The 23,086-nt window shown below is 41.8% G+C and overlaps 1 protein-coding gene across 3 annotated transcripts in view; it reads right to left on the bottom strand.

Moving 5' to 3' along the window:
• PSMB1 (proteasome subunit beta 1) overlaps positions 1 to 23,086 on the bottom strand; it is a 41,849-nt gene that overhangs the window by 1,702 nt on the left and 17,061 nt on the right. For 2 of the 3 annotated variants that reach the window (XM_025381596.1, XM_025381598.1), the window contains 2 exons: positions 22,633 to 22,739; positions 20,525 to 20,814 (listed from right to left, as the gene is read on the bottom strand). In XM_025381596.1, coding sequence (XP_025237381.1) covers positions 20,629 to 20,814; positions 22,633 to 22,739 — 293 coding nt within the window. In that variant the 3' untranslated portion in view covers positions 20,525 to 20,628. Of the gene's footprint in view, positions 1 to 20,524; positions 20,815 to 22,632; positions 22,740 to 23,086 lie in introns of those variants that run through there. The other variant, XM_025381597.1, reaches the window with a different exon arrangement.

The raw sequence follows: 23,086 nt of genomic DNA, 5'->3' as shown, positions 1-23,086 counted from the left end.
AACTATCAACAGAGTAAACAGACAACCTACAGAATGGGAGAAAATATTCAAAAACCACACATCTGACAAAAGGCTAATATCCAGAATCTATAAGGAACTTAAACAAATGAACAAGCAAAAAACAACCCCATTAAAAAAAATGGGCAAAAGACATGAAAAGACACTTCTCAAAAGAAGACAGACATGCAGCCAACAAATGTGAAAAAATGCTCCATATCACTAATCATCAGAGAAAGGCAAATCAAAACCACAATGAGATACCATCTCACACCAATCAAAATGGCTATTATTAAAAAGTCAAAAAAACAACAGATGCTGGTGATGCTGTGGAGAAAAGGGAATGATTATACACTGTTGGTGGAATGTTAATTAGTTCAGCCACTATAGAAAGCAGTTTGGAGATTTCTTGAAAAACTTAAAACAGAACTACAATTTGGCCCAGCAATCCCACTACTGGATATGTATCCAAATGACAACAATTCATTCTACCAAAAAGACACATGCACTGGGTGCAGTGGCTCATGCCTATAATCCGAGCACTTTGGGAGGCCGAGGTTGGCCAGTGACCTGAGGTTGGGAGTTCGAGACCAACCTGACCCACATTGAGAAACCTGGTCTCTACTAAAAATAAAAAATTAGCCAGGCGTGGTGGTGCTTGCTTGTAATCCCAGCTACTGTGGTTAGAAACATATTCTATTTGTTTCAAATCAACAATCAAAGCTCCCACCCCAAGAACCTAGAAAAGAGCAAAATAAACACAAAGCAAACAGAAAGGAAAAAATAATGAAGAAACAATCGGGAATCAATAAAATTGAAAACAGAAAAATAATAGGAAAAAATCAATGAAACAAAAAGATTATTCTTAGAAAAGATCAATAAGATTGTTAAACCTCTAGTAAGACTGACAAAGAAAAAAAAGAGAGAAGCTACAAATAACCACTATCAGAAATGAAACAAGGAATATCACTAGAAGCCCTGTCGACATCAAACGCACCGTAAGGGGATACTATGAACACCTCTACACACATAAATATAATTTAGAAGAAATGGACAAATTATTGAAAAATACAGTCTACCACAACTTACCCAATATGAAATAGATCATTTCATTGCCCCATAATTCTTAATATTGAATGCGCAATTTTAAAACTCCCTAAAAAGATGTCTTTAGGCCCAGATGGTTTCACTGGAGAAGTCTACCAAATATTTAAAGTAGAATTAACACCAGTTTTACATAACCTCTTGCAGGACATGGAAGAGGAGGAAACACTTCTCTATTTCACGAAGCCAGTATCTCCCTCATACCAAAGGCAGACAAAGATATTACAAAAAAAAACAAAAACCTGTAGACAAATAACCCTGATTAATATACACAGAAATTTCCTCAACAAAATATTAGCAAACATAAATCAACAATGTATTGAAAGAATTATACACTATGATGAAGTGGGGTTTACTCTAGAAATATAAGGCTGGTTCAGTGTTCAAAAGTTAGTGGATATATTCCACCATATTAGCGGACTTAAGAAGAAAAGCCACATGATCATACGAATTGATGCATAAAAAACATTTGACTGAATCAAACACTCATTTATGATAAAATTCTCGGAAAAAAATAGAAATAGAGGGGGACATTCTTCAACTTCATAAGATGCATCTACACAAAGCCTAGAGGTAACATACTTAATGGTGAAAGACTAAATTCTGGCCCCCTAAGATTGTAGAAAAAGGCAAGGGTGTCTGCTGTCACCCTTCTTATACAACACAGTGAAGACTGTATAACAAGGCAAGGGTGTCTGCCGTCACCCCTCTTATTCAATATAGTGCTGGAAGGTCTTGCCAGTGCAGTCCAGACAGAAAAGGGAATGAAAGAAATACAGATTGCAAAGGAAGAAGTAAAACTGTTCTCTTTAGCAGATAACAGGGTTGTCTACATGGAAAATCCCAAGGAACCTATAAAAACAAAATCCTAAAACTAATAAGTGAGTTCAGCAAGGTCACAGATAGAAAACATACATACAAAAATCAGTTATATTTCTATATGCCAGCCATAAACACATGGACCAAAAATTGAAATACAATACCATTTACAATCACTCAAAAAATGGAAATACTGACCAAGCGTGGTGGTTCACGCTTGTAATCCCAGCACTTTGGGAGGCGGGGCGGGTGGATCACAAGGTCAGGAGAGCAAGACCATCCTGGCCAACATCATGAAACCCTGTCTCTACTAAAAATACAAAAATTAACTGGGTGTGGTGGTGCATGCCTGTAATCCCAGCTACTTAGAAGGCTGAGGCACAAGAATTGCTTGAATCCAGGAGGCGGAAGTTGCAGTGAGCTGAGATCGCACCACTGCACTCCAGCCTGCGACAGAGCGAGACTCTGTCTGAAAAAGGGGGGAAAAAAAGGGAATACTTAAGTGTAAATATATTAAGACATGTACCGGATTTGTATGCTATAACTACACAATACTGATGAAAGAAACCAAAGAAGACCTAAATAAATGGATAGAGATCCACGTTCAAGGACTGGGAAGACTGAACATAGTAAAAATGTGAAGTCTCCCCAAGTTGATATACAGGGTTCACATGGTTGCTAAGAAATCCCAGCAATATTTTTACAGAGATAGACAGGATCATTCAAAAATTTATATGGAAAGACAAGGGAACTAAAATAGCTAAAACAATTTTGAAAAAGAATAAAGTGAGAGCAATCAGCCTATCCAATTTCAAGGCATCTTCTACACTACAGCAATTGAAACAGTGTATATTGGCAGAGGAGAGCTAAAAAACTGCAGTACTTCCATATTGTGAAACCCTACTTAGCATAAAAAGAAATTAATTATAGATACTTGCAACAACTTGGGTGGACCTCCAGGGAATTACGCTGAGTGAAAAATCCAATCCTAAAAGGTTACATACTGTATTATTCCATTTATATAACAATCTAGAAATGACAAAATTATAGAAATAGAGAACAGATTAGTGGTTTCCAAGGTTTAAGGAAGGGTGAAGGAGGGAATCGGGTATGGTTATAAAAGGGATACATAGGGAATCCTTGAATTGATGGAAATTTTCTGTGTCTTGACTGTACTAATGTCAGAATCTGATTGCCAGATGTTACCACTAGGAGAGGAAGCATAAAGTATATATGGAGTCTCTCTGTATTCAATTACATGTGAATCCACAATGACCTCAAAATAAAAAGTTTAATTTTTAAAAAAATGATATGCTGTATGATTTAATTTATGATATTCTGGAAATGGCAAAATTAGAGGAACAGAAAACAGATCAGTGTGCCAAGAGCTGGGCATTAGGAGAGGAGGTGACTACAAAAGTGCAGAAGAAAATTTTGTGGGGTGAAGCAACCATTTTATATCTTGATTGACATGGTAGTTACCAACTGTATGCATCTGTCAAAACACACAGAACTGTACCTAAAAGAGTTTATTTCATTGTCTGTAAATATTCTTAAGTGAATTAAAAAGCAGTTAATAATGTTAAAGAGGGAACTGGCAGGGTCATAGTCATACTTGCATGTAAGGCAGATCACTCCCCTTACTTTGTGGAGTGTGGGCAAGGGTAAGACCAGGAGACCTGGATATTACTGGAGTCTCCAGGCTTGATACTAGGATCTGAACTAGGAATTAAGGAGCAATGGCTATAGGAAAGAGGCAATGATTTCAATACTTCCTAGGGCTGTTCTAGGACAGGAATAAAAAGATAGATGTGGTTCCTCCCAAGAAGGTGGAGCCCTTTGACCAGGTGTGGTGGCTCACACCTGTAATCCCAGCACTTTGGGAGGCCAAAGTGGGCAGATCACAATGTCAGGAGATAGAGACCATCCTGGCTAAGACAGCAAAACCCCATCTCTACTAAAAATACAAAAAATTAGCTGGGTGTGGTGGCGGGCATCTGTAGTCCCAGATACTTGGGAGGCTGAGGCAGGAGAATGGCGTGAACCTGGGAGGTGGAGCTGGCAGTGAGCAGAGATCGCACCACTGCACTCTAGCCTGGGTGACAGAGTGAGACTCCATTCCAAAAAAAAAAAAAGTGGAGCCTTTTTCATTCGTCTGGAGGATGGTGGCCCTCTTCTCACAGCTCCAGTAGGCAGTGCCCCAGTGGGGGCTCTGTGTGGAGACTCCAACCCCACATTTCCCTTCTGTACTGCCCTAGCAGAGGTTCTCTATGAGGGCTCCACCCCTGCTGTAGACTTCTGCTTGGACATCCAGTTCTTTCTGTACATCCTCTGAAATTTAGGCAGAGGTTCCCAAACCTCAGCTCTTGCCTCTGTGCACCAGCAGGACCAACACCACATGGAAGCTATCAAAGCTTAGGGCTTGCACCCTCTGGAGCAATGACCACAGCTATATCTTGGCCCCTTTTAAAACATGGCTGGTGGGGCTGGGACACAGGGCACCAAGGGCTCCTGGGCCTAGCCAATGAAACCATGCCTTGGAGACATTTCCCCTGCATTGTCTTAGTGATTAACATTCAGCTCTTCATTACTTATGCAAATTTCTGCCAAGGGCTTGACTTTCTCCCCAGAAAGTAGGTTTTTCATTTCTACTGCATCATAAGGCTGCAAATTTTCCAATTTTTTTTTTTTTTTAAATAGAGTCTTGCTTGTCACCCAGGCTGGAGTGTGATGGCACAATCTTGGCTCACTGCAACCTCCACTTCCCAGGTTCAAGCAATTCACCTGCCTCAGCCTCCCGAGCAGCTGGGATTACAGGTGTGTGCCACCACTCACAGCTAATTTTTGTATTCTTAGTAGAGATGGGATTTTGCCATGTTGGCCAGGCTGGTCTTGAACTCCTGACCTCAAGTGATCCCACCTCAGCCTCCCAAAGTGCTGGGATTACAGCCATGAGCCATCACACCCAGCCAAATTTTCCAAACTTGTATGCTCTGCTTCCTCTTGAATGCTTTTCTGCTTACAAATTTCTTCCATCAGATACCCCAAATCATCTCTCTCAAGTTCAAAGTTTCACAGATATCTAGGGCAGGGGCAAAATGCTGCCAGCCTCTTTGCATAGCAAGATCTTTACTCCAGTTCCCAACAAGTTCCTCATCTCCATCTGAGACCACTTCAGCCTGGATTTCGCTGTTCATATCACTATCAGCATTTTGATCAGAGTCAATCAACAAGACTCTAGGAAGTTCCAGACTTTCCCACATCTTCCTGTCTTCTAAGCCCTCCAAGTCTCTAGGAAGTTTAAAACTTTTCCACATTTTCCTGTCTTCTTCTGAGCCCTCCAAATGGTTCCAACCTCTGCCTGTTACACATTTGTGAAAGCCACTTTCACATTTTTGGATATCTTACAGTAGTGCCCCACTACCTGGCACCATTTTACTGTAGTTCATTCTCATGCTGCTAATAAAGACATGCCTGAGACTGCGTAATTAATAAAGGAAAGAGGTTTAACTGACTCACAGTTCTGCAGGGCTGGGAAGGCCTCAGAAAACTTACAATCACGGCAGAAGGGGAAGCAAACCCATACTTCCTCACGCGGTGGCAGCAAAGAGAAGCGCAGAGCAGAGGGGTTACGGGAAGCCCCTTATTAAACCATCAGGTCTCATGAGAACTCACTCACTATCACCAGAACAGCATGATGGTATCCACCCCCACGATTCAATTACCTCCCATGACATGTGGGGATTAAGGGAACTGCAATTCAAGATGAGATTTGGGTGGGGACACAGCCAAACCATATCAATCTGTAAATCTGAATTACTGAAGCTTGAATAACCGCAAGACCTGTGTGGTTACCATGTTGTAAATATTCTGAAATGGTTCTAAATTTAAATCATATTCTACATACACATTTTTTAAAGTACATTATTAAATCTGATTTAATATTTGTAACTTTATAAGTGTTGTCATTTAATCAGTTCATAGATCGGAAATCAATCCTTCATTGGTGAGCTCAGTTTGGGGACCCGAAAATATAGTCATCATGTTATGTGGAGTCATTTATAAAATTTTGCACACTTAGAATTTTAACTGCAAAACAGAGGCAGAGGATGAGAAGAGTAGGGTCTGAATCTCAGGGCTATTTGCAGCAAAATGACTGCAAGGGACCTTGGAGAGTGGCCAGGGGTTGGAGGCTCCAGGAAGGCCAACAGGGTGTCTAGTCAGACAAAGGGAAAAAGCCACATCAGGTCCCAGGAGGACACTGGTCAGCTGCAAAGCACGGCACCAAAGCTCAGAAAACAAACACTTAATATGGAGATCAAGTTCCCACTGGGCGGGGAGGAGATGGTAGCCCCGTGGTTCCTCACTTTTTAACAAAAATCCCTTTCATCTCCTCCCATTGCCCACCATGTATTTGGAAGGTTCTTCCTCCAAAACTGCATTTAGTGACAATGGATTCTTCAAGAATCAGACATTTATTGCTGCCAGCCAAAGTTTTATTCACAAGACACCACTGAATTGATTGAACTCATTATTTTAACAAATAATTAGTATGCAATAATGGTAGCCATGGAGCTAGAGCCAATGGGAGAAAGATAGGGAGGTCCTTACCCTCTAGTGAATAATAGACTCGAATGGACATTTGGGTCAGAAGTTACTCTCTGGCTTGCAAAGTGAGAGTTAGGTTTAGGAAATGGACGGAGAAAAAGAAGGTGGGGGATGGGATCAGAGGCAACTTCACAGAGAGGCACACTTGAGTCAAAACCTGACTCACGTTTGAAAGATGAATATGAGTTTCCAGGCACATGGGAGCTGGGGGTGGGTGCAGCGGTTGTGGGTCCCCGCAGAGAGAATAGCATGTAAGGCGTAACAGGAATAACTGTGATTCACTGAGGACATACTGTGTTAGGCACTGGAACAAGAGCTTTACAAACATTATCTCACGTATTCTTCACTGGGTGCCTATGAGGAAGGTACTATCATCCACATTTTGTAAGTGAGGAAGCAAGGCCTAGGGACTTCCAATAATTGCCTGCAGCCACAGACAGGAAGAGATGGCGTAGGCCTGATTCTCTGTCTTTCGGATTCCAGAGCCTACAACCACTTCAGTATCTTTGGGCAACGGTAACAACTTGCTGTTGCCAGAAAAGTGACGGTCAGAGACCCTTAAAAGTGAGGGGAGGTGACCAGCCCCTGACAGTACATGTAGCAGAGGAGCCAGGCTGCCTCCTGTAGGCTGCATGGAGCACAGCGGCCTGAGCAGCAAGGGGAGAAGCCTAACCTGCATTTCCACTGCTCACTCTGGCAGCCTGTGAGTGCACACCCCCAGACAGGAGCCTATCCCAGGGACTGGCTGCACAGCTGTTCTGCAAAAGTAAAGAAACAGCACGTCTCCTCAGCCCTTGCACCTTACTTCTTGTAAATTTCCAGTTCTTGTTAGGGTTTCCAACATATTGCCCCTGGACTCCCATTCTAACCTGATGTCTTATAAACATTCAGGGCCCCTTGTAAAACCCAGGATTTCTCTGAGGACCCAAGACCATGTACCTGCTGAGTGAGCCCCCCTCAGATGCATTCTGGAGGGAAAAATCACATAAATTCCCTTCCAATCTGTAACTCTTCTTAAAGTCTTCCTTAATGCAATCCTCGGAGACACACACTTGACGTGGCTGTACTTCTCTAAAGGAAAGGAGAATAGCAGTGGCCTAGCCCAGGCCATTTGCCATACTTGCATGGAATGTTTTTCCTATGGAAGCTTATTTTGGAATACAGTCACAGAGGAAGTTAAGATAAACAGGCTTTTCCTTTTCTGGACAATTCGTTGAGATAAAATCTACTGCAGAAGGCAAGACACTTAGCTTCTGCCCAGAAACTGATGTCACATGGTTAACGTGTGGTGGCCACATCAACTGAAGCCGACAGTGACCCCGAGTCAGCATCCTGGGTGCAGCTGCCACCCCGTCACTCTCATCACATTCCACCATTCCCAGGCCACAGAGGCAAGAGGATACCCTCAAAACTTAAAGATAGCTTTAGTTTTAGGAAAACAGGACAGAAAAATATCTTATGCCTCAGAATAATAGGTGGAATTCAATTGCTCTTCAAGGTGGCACAAGCCTAATGTCCAAATAGGCTTACAAAGGCTTTCCCTAGATTGTGGGTGATTGATTTGTGGCAGGCTATTAAGGGAAGTTCAGGATGGCCAGGCTATTTTGAGGCTGATGTCTTGGAGAACCCTCTCTCTTTCATGCAAACCACTCCCTTGGCATCACTCTCAGAGACAAGCTGCTGGCCTGTGCAGCCCACACCCTGACTCAGGGTGGCATTTTTCTCAAGCCCTCTCCTTTTAAGGCCATCAGGGATCTGAGCCCCCATGGGTAGGGAACAGGCCAGGCAGCTGGAGCGTGCAAGAGTCATCACTACGAATAGCTTGACTCTGAAGTTTCTAAAAGGGAACCTGGACCACCTGAGCCTCCCCAGAAGACGCCCCAGTCACATTTACCCTGCTGCTGCCATGGGTCTCAGGCAGAGCCATCTGCACACGCGGGAACATGAAGGGCACTTGGCAAGACTTCAGCTGGTGGGTTAAATGTGGCTCACAGCTGTCGCTGAGGCATACTCCCCAAAATAGTCTCAACACAGCAGCAGGAAAGATGACACAGAGGTGACTGAGACTACTCGCAATACAGTATTACTATTATCCCTCGAATAAAGTATGTAAATCAAGGTGTTAACCATCAGTAGCATAGAAAAGAGAGTGTTAAGTATAAGGGCTTAGCTGTAAAAAGAATTACAAGAACAAGAAAAAAAAAAAAAACCTCGGTTAAAGGGCTAGATAGTCTAGAAAATGTGTTAGGTATTTATATTATTAACACAGAGGAGGGTAACATGATAGAATAGAAACCTGTTACAAACAGGCAACAACAACAACAAAATAGACAACAACCCTAGAAGAAAAAAGCCATGAAGGGAAAGCGGGAAAACTGTGAGAGGTTTTACCAGGGGCCTGTCTGCCTGTAACTAGGTCCTCATCCTGGACTTGGTCATGCAAAGCACAGGTGACTGTACCTCCAGGAAGGCAGAAAGGGATCCTACAGGAGTGAGACACTCAAGTCCTGCCCAAGTTGAAATCTGTGATTCTGTGATCTGAAGAAAGTTTGTGGCCATTTTTAGAAACTAAAGTTTATCTCATATTGACACAAACTCAAAAATCAATACTTCAAGATACGTCATATCACAAAAAGATTTCTCTTCTAGTACATTATCATTTAACCAATACAAACAGGTCTAGGCCAGGTGCTGTGGTTCACGCCTATAAACCCAGCACTTTGGGAGGCTGAGGGGGGTGGATCCCTAGAGCCCAGGAGTTTGAGGTCAGCCTCGGCAACATGGCAAAACTCTGTCTCTACAAAAAGTACAAAGATTAGCCAGGTATAGTGGCACACACCTGTAGTTCCAGCGACTAAGGAGGCTAAGGTGAGAGGACCGCTGAGCCCAGGGATGCAGAGACTACAGTGAGCCATGATTACACCACCGCACTCCAGCCTGGGCAACAGAAGGAGACCTTCTCTCAAAAAGAAAAGAAAAGAAAAGAGAAAAGGAAACAGATCTAATCTGTTCATCTAAGCAATGATAAGATTTATATGAACAGAATTTGCTTTATTGATGAAAAAGCGAACATAATCTAATCAAGCCTCTACATTTAACTAACAATTTATAGGAAAAGACAGGATGGAAACTACAGGAATGCAATCAGTTATATCTAGAATGTGGAGGATTCTTCATGACAAACGACTGGGATTCTTTGACATGTAAATTTCAAGGAAACAGAGAAAGAGAGAAAGAGGCTTGTTTCCAGATGTGAATGACATGTTAATACACCTTCATGAGACAATCAAGGAAATCTGAACATGGACTGCGTATTGAATGTTGAGGGATTACAGTTAATTTTTAAAGGTACAATTGTGATACTGTGATTATATTTTTAAATGCAATCATTATCTTTTAGGAGCACTAAAATATTTACTAATGAAATTATAGGATTTCTAGGATTTACTCCAAAATAAACAAGGATAATAAAATAAGATTACCATAAATAGTTACTGAAGTGGGTGAAATATACAAGGGGCTTATTTGACATTTCCGTAATAAAAAACACGAATGAATGAACAAAGCATTATAGAAATTCAAGTAAAAAATAGCTCATGCTTAGTAATAAATCAAAGCATGCTGGACACTTTAAATGATAAACAAAGATAGATCGTGCCCTCTAGAAAACAACTCTAATTCAGGACAGACGCACTTATACCCTTACCCACATCAGATGGAAGAGTCAGAAAGAGATGTGCTCAGTAGAAGGTAGAATGGTTGCTAGCAGAGGGTGGGAAGGTGGTATGTGTGGGGGAGAGAAAGAGAGGTTGATTAATGGGTACAAACAGACAATTAGATGGAAGGAGTGTGAGGTCTGATGTTCGACAGTAGAGTGACTGTAGTTAAGAACAATGTATTGCATATTTCAAAATAGCTAGAAGACAGGACTTGGAATGTTCCCAACACATAGAAAGGCGATGAACTCAAGGTGCTGAACATCCCAGATACCCTGACTTGATCATCATGCAATAACGAAATATCACACGTACCCCATAAATATGTACAAATATTACATACCAATTTTTAAAATTTCACCCAAGAATGAGATGTGCTGATGCATGTGGAGGGCCTAGCTCCAGGCTGGGTGTAAACTTCAAGCCACGGAAGATCTCATTTCCAAGGTTTTCTACTTTGAAATTCCAAACTTATTTTTCTAGCAGATTTATATGGGACATGGGAACAACATAGACTTGTTAAAGTGATAAGAGAAAGTAAATGTGCCCTCAAACTTATACCAAATCTTCTGACAAGTCTTGACTGACAATCGTGTCTTCACATTTGTGGAAAACATGAGAGAAAATGTGTTTGTGTCTCATTTTCAAGTGTGAACACTTGGCATTACTCACAGCTTCCAGTGGAATAAAAAGGGGCTTGGTTGTTTTCCATCAGCTTTTGCCTGCGTGAGTGGGTGTGAGTGTGTGTTTACATATTGGCTCCCAACATTTATTAGCCCAATATTTTTTAGTGAAACGCTCCACTTCTCAGTATCATTTGCCGTATTAGATTTCTGTCAAGTGTGCTACAGTGAAAACTCCTCTTCCCTTCATGAAGCCTGACAGAAGTGCTTTCTGGGTTTTCTCGAGACAACCCAGAGGTTTTGTCTATGTCTGTCTAAAACGTCTCAGATTTTTCTTGCTAATTATGTACTTTCATAATCAAGCAGACGAATCAGAATATTATTTTGGTGAGGCCATCATCTAAACTAACAGTGTTTACGTACAGAAGCAGCACTGACAGGGCTCACACTCCTCAGTCAGCAAGTCAGTATCTTCCTCCTGCCAGCAACCCACCCCAGAATATCTGTGGCCTATTCATACTTGTGAAAACAATAGTTTTCATTATTTACTAATTAGGAGATGATCAGATGTAACTATTGATAGCAACAGGGTACTTAAAAGTGAAATAACCTATTAAATAGATTTTTTACCAACTCAAAGTTTCCAGTTAGATATTTTTCATTAAATTGATTGCTAGATTGCTCCCACAATCAAACTTAAACATTATAAGAAGTTTGGTTGGTATTTTAAAATCATGCAAAAATTCAAGGGGAGCTATTAAATACAGAATTCCAAATGTATAAAATCTTGTCCTAAAATGGTCAATAAAGTGAACCAGTCCACTAGTTAATTTGTAGGGGGCCAGTCCACTACGTTAGTTTGGATGTTCTTCTTCTGCATTTTTGTTTTCACACACCTGCAGTCAGTGTGTACAATGTTGTATCCTTTTGATTTTCATTTAATGTTCTGCTTTAATATTCTGACATGTCGCTGCAAGGTCTTCATGGCCACCACGTTTAATGGCCAGAAAATAGTTAATGTAGTGAACATTTCATAAAGTACTTAACCATATCCCAATTGTTGGTTATTTAAGGAATTTAAAACTAAAACCCACTCTTGTGACAAAGTCCTGATGTATCCAGACGTGCTCATGCCAAGTCGTCCGGCAACAGCTCTGCTAAACCCTGTCAGAGCCCTTTTCTGAAGGGGACCAGGAAACATCTCACACCAAGAAGCTTGAGGCCTCTACAAAATGACTTCAGGGTTAGGATTTCAATTGCACTCTTGAGTCACATAGAAGAACCACTGGGTTATTTGGCTTAGAATGGAGGGAAGTGTCGTTTGGCTTCTGTTCTACCTGCAAGAAGATCCTTCCCAGGCCCTGCATTGCCAATGTTTTATGTTTTTTTTTTTTTGTATAGGTATATTTTAAGTTCTAGGGTACATGTGCACGATGTGCAGGTTTGTTACATATGTATACACGTGCCATGTTGGTGTGCTGCACCCATTAACTCGTCATTTACATTTGGTATATCTCCTAATGCTCTCCCTTCCCCCTCCCCCCACCCCATGACAGGCCCTGGTGTGTGATGTTCCCCTTCCTGTGTCCAAGTGATCTCATTGTTCAATTCCCACCTATGAGTGTGAACATGTGGTGTTTGGTTTTCTGTCCTTGCAATAGTTTGCTCAGAATGATGGTTTCCAGCTGCATCCATGTCCCTACAAAGGACATGAACTCATCCTTCTTTATGGCTGCATGGTATTCCATGGTGTATATGTGCCACATTTTCTTAATCCAGTCTATCATTGATGGACATTTGGGTTGGTTCCAAGTCTTCGCTATTGTGAATAGTGCCACAATAAACATACATGTGTCTGTGTCTTTATAGTAGCATGATTTATAATCCTTTGGGTATATACCCAGTAATGGGATCACTAGTCAAATGGTATTTCTAGTTCTAGGTCCTTGAGGAATCGCCACACTGTCTTCCACAATGGTTGAACTAGTTTACAATCCCACCAACAGTGTAAAAGTGTTCCTATTTCTCCACATCCTCTCCAGCACCTGTTGTTTCCTGACTTTTTAATGATGGCTATTCTAACTGGTATGAGATGGTATCTCATTGTGGTTTTGATTTGCATTTCTCTGATGGCCAGTGATGATGAGCATTTTTTCATGTGTCTGTTGGTTGCATAAATGTCTTCTTTTGAGACGTGTCTGTTCATATCTTTTGCCCACTTTTTGATAGTGTTGTTTGATTTTTTTCTTGCAAGTTTGTTTAAGTTCTTTATAGATTCTGGATATTAGGCCTTTGTCAGATGGGTAGATTGCAAAAATTTTCTCCCATTCTGTAAGTTGCCCGTTCACTCTGATGGCAGTTTCTTTTTCTGTGCAGAAACTCTTTCGTTTAACTAGATCCCATTTGTCTATTTTGGCTTTTGTCTGCATTGTCAATCTTCCCTCATCCCTCCAAGCCCATCACCTTCCAGTGGTCCCTGTTAAAGTTTAGCCCCTGCTTCCCACCCTGCCTGCTTCGATTCCCCCAGCACCCTGAGTGTCTCAGAGTCTCAAATGCATGATTACACACAGTTTCACTTTGACTGATTGTATTTCTTCCCCCCTTAGAATATAACGTGAGCACCTTGAGAGGAGGGCTTATTCCCTGTTTTGTTTGCTGCTGCATCCCCAGTGCCTGCCACAGAGATGATGCCAAGACCCTTGCTCTCATCACTGTTTCTCCTTGTTATTCAAGTCTCAGTGCAGTTCTTCCATGGTCTAGAGTTGAAGCCCGCCCACTACCTGCACCTCACACTCAGAATTCTCCTCATAGCCCTCTGAGGTTTTCTGGTGTATTTGTCTGCTCTGCATCCCAAGAGAGCAGGGATTTCATTTCTCTATTAACTGCTATATCGCCAGGACTCAGAAAGTGCCTAGAACATAATATGAGCTCCAGAAATACTGCTGAAAAAATGAAAAAATTGAGCACACTGAGTGTCTGAATAAAATATCCTAACCGTACCCCTAAACAAACAACATAAATAAGCAAATTTCAACTTCTCGGAAAAGTTATATTTTAGTGTCCAAAGCTCTCATTATGCAGATGGCATCTTCGATTATTCATATTCGTTAAAGCCTCCAGAAAGGAGTATTGCAGACCATATGGGCCTCTGACTGTCATGACCAAATCTCCCTATCCCTGTCCTTGTTCTCTGATCCTTCCTCTGGGCCCTCGGAAATGCTGGTCTCCATCAAGTTGCTGTAAGCAGTTTTCAGAAAAAGTTATCCTTGAGAAGTTTCAGGAGGAAACCACAAATTTCCTGGAAATGCTTCATGCTTCATGACATTTAAGGCTTTCAGAGCCTTGAACTTCAGGAGCAAGATGGCTGGCAGGTCTTCTGGAGGTCTTGCCTAACCTGAGAAGGTCCCAGAGAATTTGTGTATAGAACTCCCCAGGAAGCAGTAAGACAGGCTGGTGCAGTCCCATGGGATGAGAGAGGGAAGAGCTCACCAGTGTCTCCAGTTTTTGTCAATGAATGTTCTTAGCATTTTCAGTGAGGAGAAAAAAATATCAAACAGATCACAGACAGATTAGCAGTCTCTTGACCTTCTAGGTCACTCAAGGGGTTCTCAACAATCAATTCTAAAATGTAAGTGAAAAATGTCAATTAAGGCTAGACGCAGGGGCCCATTCCTGTAATTCCAACACTTCGGAGGGTCGAGGCGGAGCTAGAACTTTGTAAATCGGAGACCTTGCTCCATGACTTTGTGGATACTTTCCACTGATACTAATATCGCCTACGCAAATCCTCAACCAAGATCTCAATTGCGTTTATCAGCTTGTGTCCTCAGATCATCATAACATCTAGATTCATTTGAAAAAAAAATTATTGAAGTAAAAGAAATAAGAACTCGATAGCACAAAACAAAGAAAACCCAGAAAGAGAGAGAGAGAAAAACAGAAAAACTAAACCCTGAGTCTTAATCTGTTCTGCCACGAGTCAGCAGCCTGGACAGAGCACTTTAATGTGTTCTCTGCCCATTATTTTCCTTGTTTATAAAAGTTTACAGCTCCGAAAAAATTCTGTGTTCTGATTTTTGTCTCTCCAAACCACAACCAGACCCCTGCTCCCTTCTCTCCTCCTCCTCTTTCTTCTTCTCCTTCTCCTTCTTCTAATTCTTCCTCTTCCTCCTCCTCCTTCTTCTTCTTCTTACCACAACCAGACCCCTGCTCCCTTCTCTCCTCCTCCTCTTTCTTCTTCTTCCTCTTCCTCTTCCTCCTCCTCCCTCTCTCTCTCTCTCTCTCTCTCCTGCCTCCCTTTCCCTCTCCCCCACCCACCCACCTCCCAACCCCTACACACACCTAGGACACCTCCAGCATAGGTTACTACCAATTTTGCTCAGTTTGTCTCCTTCTGTCCTTTCCACTTTGATCTGAGGAACAGCTGGTACAAAAGGTGTACCTCCTTCCAGGTTATGAAACAGGATTTATGATCAGACTCAAGGCCCCTTTCTAGTCACTCAATAAAGTCTGTGCACTAGAAAACTGTGGTAGCAGTTTTCTGAGCATTAGAAAACTATGGTTCTCAGAGGCAGGATGAGTCAACACTGCCACCTGGCGGCCTCTTGGAGGGTGATGTGGAGCCTGGTTTTTGTTGAAGAATGAAGGTCCCTTGATTTCCTGAATCTCAGCCAACTCTCCAGCAGGTTCTCACTGCAGAAGAGGTCAGGCCATTGGTCAGCTTGAGGACAAAGTGGGAGGATCACACTCTCGATCACCTATACCTTCTAACAATCAGCCCTGTGGACATCAGCTCACGCCCTATGCTGTTTTTAAAATATTTTCCCATTATAGAAATATTTTTCAAAGATGATCCACAAGTTCCAGGAGCCTTTCAGACAAGGGAGAGCAACTTGGAAGCTAAACTCATTCAAGAGTAGAGTCTGGCTGGGAGGGTGCTCATGGCAAGAGTGGGGCCACGGGCCTCTGTTTTCACTGGACATAGTGGCCATACAAAGTGGCTGTTTTGAAATGCATCCACATACACTATGGACCCTCCCTGTCTAGGGAGAAAACAGGCACGGTATGTTAACAGATAAATCAGCAGCGATCCTGTGGGTGATGTAATGCACCCACACTCTTCATCCTGCTGAGTGGAACTCGATGGTGAGACACTTGTATTCCTAACTTCACTTGCCTTCAGGCTCCTCCAACATTCCACATTGCCCATGGACAGAGCTACTACCCCTCCAAAGAAGTGACAACTTGAAATAAAGGATTTGAAGCTCCTTCCCAAGTTGAGACCCAGGCCTGCCGCTAGGAACTCCAGAGGAGGGAGGGAAAGAAGTTTGTCCTGCTCACAGATTTCACGTTTCTCTCACAACCAGAAGTAGGTAGCAAGATGGATTTTCAATCAACACCAATAAGCGGATCACTCCTGGATCCTTTAGCAAGTTCCATGTCTCTTTATAGGTTTAGGCGCCTCCTATGTGTCCAAACTTTGTGTAATGTGTATATAAGAAAAGTAAATGGGAGGGACAGTATTTAAGAAATAACAGCAAAAAATTGCATTCATATTTAACATAAACTATAAGTGTCAAGTTAATAGAAGCTCAGAAGAAATTCATGAAATCTAGAAAAGTTGGGAAAATCTCAATAGAGAAAATAAAACTTGATCTGGACTTTAAGAGTATGATTTATAAAGCTCAAGGGGACAGTACACGAAGTCAGACAATGTTAGTTGTATTAAGAATGAGAATATCACACCCACTTAATAAAGCAGCCCAGCCAGTTGAAGAAGTATGTCGAAGAGGTAGGGAGTTGGGTGGGGGGGCGAGGATGGCACAGAGGGATCTGAAAACTGTCAACCATTTATTAAATAATAAGATTTAGAAAACATGATTAAGTAGAGTTAATTTGAGCGCAAAGCTTGAGAATGGCCCCCTGGAAACACTGACTCTGAACCAGTAAGGTTAATGTTTCAAAGTGGAGAAGGTTTCACTTAGAAATTTTAGCAGGATCACATTTTCCATACAAGACCAGTGCATTCGCCACAGCAATTTGATTGGTTACAGATTGCCGCTCATTTCAAGATTGCTTTACTACTCTGTGAGGAGGAGGAGTGATTTGAGGGGTCTTATATCTGGTGCCCTTTTGTCTTAATTATTTACAAGGGGGAAAAAAGGCAGAAGTCGCACCTGCATGCCCCACATGACTCAGGCTGCATAGCCACATTTCTTTCAAGGCTCAGAATAATTTAACGTTCCAACAGCTTTAAGTTTGAATTAATTTCACAAAGCAAAGAAGAAAGACTTGGACTTCACGCAGTAATGAAGACCACTGATGGGTACTGAACAACTCTGGTGGGTTCGCACTCAAACAAGGGAGCCTAAGATGCAGAAGGTGCAGTGAGGCAGCAGCCATCTGTTCTTGTGCTGCTGAGCAGAGCATGATGGGCTGTCACCGCTCATGCATGTTCTTTACCTGCTGACTCAGCTGGTGGCACGGGCTGCACATGGGCTCCCAGCTCCTGAAGCTCCTGCCAGGCCCTTCTGCAACTTCTCCCAAGCTCTTGGGCCAGGGGCATGTCTAGCCGTGACAAAGGAGGCCAGTACATGATCACTGACGTGAAAGGTCTAAGGCAGCGGGACTGCCACAGGTGTCCCCCACAGTCCCAGGTCCCAATCCAGCCTGTTGACCCCCCTCCATTCACACCATTGCCCCTTCGATAGCCTGTGCTATGGGGCTCTTAGACCAAATAGAAACAGGCTCATAAAGATCATCTAATCAGCTTCTATTATGTGAGGCCAAACTCTGAAATAAATCTCTTTTTATGTCTCCTAGGGCTTGTTTCTCTGATTGAACCTGACTGATGAGGAGTTAAAGAAGTTCTCAAATTGTGTATGCGTAAGAATCACCTGGGATTTCTAGCCCAGAGGCTGAGACAATAGGTCTGTTGGACCTAGGAGTTCATTTTGAACAAGTGCTCTATGTAATTCTGATACAGAGAATCTCCCATTTACAGTTTGAAATTCACAAATACAAGGAATGAGAGACCTAGAATCAGAAAGCATGTTAATACACTTTGGGGCCATGAAGCGCTCACCCAGGTTAACAGGTACAGAAAGGCAGAAAAAGGAACACTATCAAGCTAGTATTTGAGCCTTCTTTTTTTTTTTTTTTTTGAGACAGGGTCTTGCTCTGTCACCCAGGCTGGAGTGCAGTGGCGCAATCACAGCTCACTGCAGCCTCGACCTCCTGGGCTCAAGTGATACTTCCAGCTCAGCCTCCTGAGTAGCTGGGACTACAGGCGTGTGCCACCACCCCCGTCTAATTTTTTAATTTTTTGTAGGGAGGGGGTTTTGCCATGTTGCACAGGCTGGTCTCAAATTCCTGGGCTCATGTGATCTCCCCACCTCAGCCTCTTAAAGTATTAGGATTACAGGCGTAAGCCACTGTGCTTGGCTGAGACATTTTGGTAAGAAATACTATTTTCCTACTAAGTTGTCTACATTCTTCTTGGCTAGGCTTGCAAAGTCACTGTGACTAGAGCAGGAGCTATGGTTGCATGGGAAATACGGAGGCACGAGTGGTACCCAGCAACTACAGGCTGAGTTTGTTTCTAACCTACCCAGTCAGCACAGCCCCTCTGAGCAGACTGCCAGAAAGTATTTATGCCATCTGCCTGATAATTAAGACAAATCCAAACATCTACATGAATTCAGTGTGTATAAATGGAGTCATGGCCAACCTCTCAAGCAGTTTTCCATCAATCATTTATAATATCATCAGATACTTCCAATCCCCTTGCAGGCAGTAATGAAGAGGAAGTCTCTACATAAGAACAGCTTCTCACTGGAATCTTCAAGGCTAACTCTTAAGAATGAATCATACTTCTAATCTTTATCAAAGGTTTTCTTTTCACACAAGGAATGTGCCTGAATGATCTATAAAAGCTACCCACATAATCAGTAGCCAGGTTAGCTCTAGGAGCCACGTGCTAAGCACATTCTGGACTAAGTCATGTTGACTCCAAAACTGAGACCATGTTCAAAGTCTACAGCAACACTGGATTAAAACAATGTTAGCTGAAGGTGGTAAAAAAAAAAATCATGAAACACTAATTATGTGCCATCAATCATTCCTCAATTTGTAGAACTTCCCTATAAACCTTGGGAGGTGAGAACCTTATAGAAAATCCTAGATATACAACTTTACATAAACAGAAAACTCCAAAATGGGAAATCCTTCAGAAAAAGAATACACTTAGTATATATAAAGATGAAAAAATGTAGTTCCGAAATGGGATAGTCTACAGTTTTTAGTTGGGACATTGGGATAATTTTAGGTGTCAACTTAACTGGATTAAGGGATATCAAGACAGCAGGTAAAGTATTACTTCTAGGTTTGTTTGTGAGGATGTTTCCGGAGGAGACTGGCCTAGGAGTTTGTGGACTGAGTGCAGATCAGCCTCAGTGTGAGCAGGGACCATCCAACTGAATGGAGCCCAGATAGAACCAAAAGGCAAAGACAAAGAAATCACTGTTTTTCTCCTCGAGCCAGGGACTTGATTAGCAACCCCTCACAACCAACTCCTTATTTTCAGGACTTCAAGGGTTATACCATCAGCTTACCTGGTTGTGAGGCCTTCAGACCTGGACTGAGCCATGCTGCCAGTTTCTCTGGTTCGCCAGCTTGCAGATAGCCAGGCGTGGGATTTCTCAGTCTCGATAATTGAGCCAATTTCTTTAATAAACCCTTTCTCATCTCTCTATATACAAACACATCCTATTGGTTCTGAGTCTTTGGAGAATCCTCATACAGACGCTGTAAGAGAAATATGAACCAGGTCTTACCACTGTGTCCCCAATGCCTCTGATAGTGAGTGACAGCATTGATGTTTGTGCAATAAATGTTTACAATGTGTATCTACTAGAAGCTTTTGATAATTTGAATTAAATTATTTATAAAAGGCAAAATAAACAAAAGTGGTATCTAAGATTAACCACCAACTTAGTAAAATTCCATTTATACCACAGGTTGCTCTGGTACAAAGCAAACAATAACTCCCATGTTATGTATAATTTGACTTGTTCAACAACAAGAAAATTACCCAAATATTATAATGGAGTTAAAATGTATTTAATAGATCTAAAACAAAAATTTTGGCTCTATGAAAACTTAGGTCTCAATTATAACATTACTAAAGTGCTTGCAAAAATTATCCCAGATTTCTGGCTAAAGCTTGTATAAAGGCCTATTTTTTTTTTTACAATTTTATTTTGGTTGAAGATTTTTCTACAAAATAGCTATTCCAGACTGCTTAACAATCCCAGAAGTGAAAAATCTTAAGATATTTCATTTATAACCATTAGTCTTAATAAAACCCTGGAAAATACTCTCCCTTAGGGATGGTTGAAAGGGCCCTTCAGGCAAGCTGGCTGAATAAATATCAGAGCCCTCTTCATAAGGTAAGTTTGCCCAGAAGGTTAACTTTTACAGATAAATTCCTAGCTCATTAGTGTAAGGGAAAACTAACATGACCTGTTTTCATTACTTAAAATGCAAAAAAAAAAAAAAAACTCGGAAAAATAGAAAAGGGTGGGAAAAATGAAGAAAATTAAAAGAAATTCTACTTCCTATCTCTGTCTTGCTTAGAGAAGACAAGTTACAGCACAATGAGTACTTCAGGTTTCTCTTTTAATAAACAAAACCATCCAAGGTACAGTTCCAAAGTACAAAATCAACCAGTTCTGAACTGATTGGTGACAACAGCACACAGATCAGTCCTTCCTTAAGGGAACAGTCTCCTCCCTGATGCCCTCTTTGGTCACTATGCAGATCCGGAGCGCGTCCCCAGTGTACACGTCTCTCTCAGCCGCAGAAATAAAGACATCTTTCACCAGCCGCATGGCTCTGTCCAAGGACAGCGGGACATGCTCCACGTTCTGCATGTTCTTAAAACCAACCTGGTGGGACAGGAAACGCGGGTGAGACGTCAGGTGACAGTAAGCACAAAGGAAAGGTTCAAGTTTCTTCCAACACCCTCATGTGTACGAGGATTTGTGATGAAAATGCTACACAAAATTAAAATGTCCCTCAGATTGAATGAAGACCCTTCCAGACCTGGATGAATCACACACACCAGAAATCTGACAAGGGTTCACTGGCAAAGCTCTCACTCTTGAGGAGCACATGACCTAGAGAGGTGGACATATGCAAGCAAAGTGATGAGAGAATTGTTATAACTAAGAAGAAATTAAGAGCCAGGAGAGCCCCAACAGTTGTCCACTAAGTCTCCTAGAAGAAGAAAGGCTTCAGCAGAAAGGACTTTTAAGTAGGTGAGTGCTGAAGGCTACACTGAAGAGCACAGAACATTCCAGACTGGAGATGTGGGACGGAGTCAGGAAAAGCACATCTTTTCTGAGAAAAGCAGAGTTAGGGTCTGGGTGTAGTGGGTGACAGGAGATGAGGTCAATAAGCAATAAGCAGAGGAGTAGCTATATGTAACACACTTCAGAAAACTGAGCAGGATGAATTAGGGAAGTAAGCTTGTAGGCAGAAAGGACGTTAGGAAATAAATCCAATAATCTAATAATGTAGGTCTGAATTTAGCCAGCAGTAATCAAAAAGAGGGACAACTTAGAAATACAGGTAACCTTTAAATAACACGGTTTTCAACTGCTCAGGTCCACTTATTCATAAACTTTTTCAATAAACATACTGAAACATTTTTAGAGATTTTGGAGATCTGCAACAATTTGAAAAAACTCAGATGAGCCGAGTAGCCTAAAAATATTTTAAAAATTAAGAGAAAGGTATGTCACAAATGTATAAACTATATGTAGATACTAATTATTTTATCATTTACTACCATAAAATACACATAAATTGATTACAAGAAGTTAAAGTGATCTCTCAAGGTTCTCCTTTGTTTTTCATTGTGTTTAGTGCAATATTATAAGCCTTAAATAACAAGTGACCCAAACAAAGTGCTACTAGTGGTGCTGGAAGTGCTCCCCAAAAAGCAGGGAAAGTTATGACATTACAAGAAAAGGCTGACTTGCTTGATATGTACTGTAGATTGAGGTCTGCAGCTGTGGTTGTCCACCACTCCAGACAGATGATTCTCCTTGTAAACAGATGATGTAAACTTACAGTATCAACAAATACAGTATCGTAAAGGTATTTTCTCTTCCTATGATTGTCTTAATAACATTCTCTTTCCTGTAGTTTGCTTTCTCATAAGAATACAGCAAATAATACATACATAAAACACGTGATAATCCACAGTTTACATTATTGGCAAGGCTTCCAGTCAACAGTAGGCTTATTAGTAATGTTTTCTGGGAGTCGAAAGTTATATGTGGATTTTCCAGTGCTTGGGGAATTGGCACCCCAATTCCCGTGTGTTGTTCAAGGGTCAACTGTAGGCTTGGGAGTTCAAGTACAATACTGGGTAACACAGAAATGGTGGGTAAGACGGAGAAAGGTATTTTTATGATCTTCAGGTAAAGACGGCAAGAGAATTAACCACTACAGACTTAAAAGAGTTGGCAGCCATGAGAATACAGGAAAACAGTCAAAACCATGGGAGTAGGTAAGGACCCACCAGAGAGTAGGGAGAACACAGAGAGAGATGGTAAGGTTTGTGTACGGCACATCAACCAAACTCAAACAGTAATTTATAAGAAAGTCTTTATATCTTGGTCTCCTAAGCTAATGAAGAGAACTTGGAGAAAAGTACTTCAAATGAATACTATGACAAGTTAGACACACATCGTTACCTGGTTGTCAAGCAGGGGCTGTAGCATGGCACTTGCTGAGCCTCCAGCCTTGAAGGAGTCTCTCTGGTAAGACCCTACTGGGTCAAAGCTGTATACAGCCCCCTTTCCTTAAAGAAGAAAATAGTATCCATAAGGATGGCATCCAATCACAATCCCAAATCATCACAAAAATAAATCAAGTCAAAACGTGACACAAAATGGACTATCACCTTGGCTAAAACGTCAGGGAACAGTTGGAACACAGTCACTGGTGACAGCTGCAGCACACACACTGTTGCACATGTGAAAGCCAGAACACAGTCACCATCACACAGGTGACAACCAGCACAGTCACCATCGCACAGATGCCACCCAGAACACAATCACCATCGCACAGGTGACAACCAGCATGCAGTCACCATCGCAGAAGTGACAACCAGAACAGTCACCATAGGACAGGTGCCACCCAGAACAC

Source organism: Theropithecus gelada, chromosome 4 (assembly GCF_003255815.1).
Source record: "Theropithecus gelada isolate Dixy chromosome 4, Tgel_1.0, whole genome shotgun sequence".
Lineage (NCBI taxonomy): Eukaryota > Metazoa > Chordata > Mammalia > Primates > Cercopithecidae > Theropithecus > Theropithecus gelada.
This window is presented reverse-complemented; position numbering and strand designations above follow the sequence as displayed.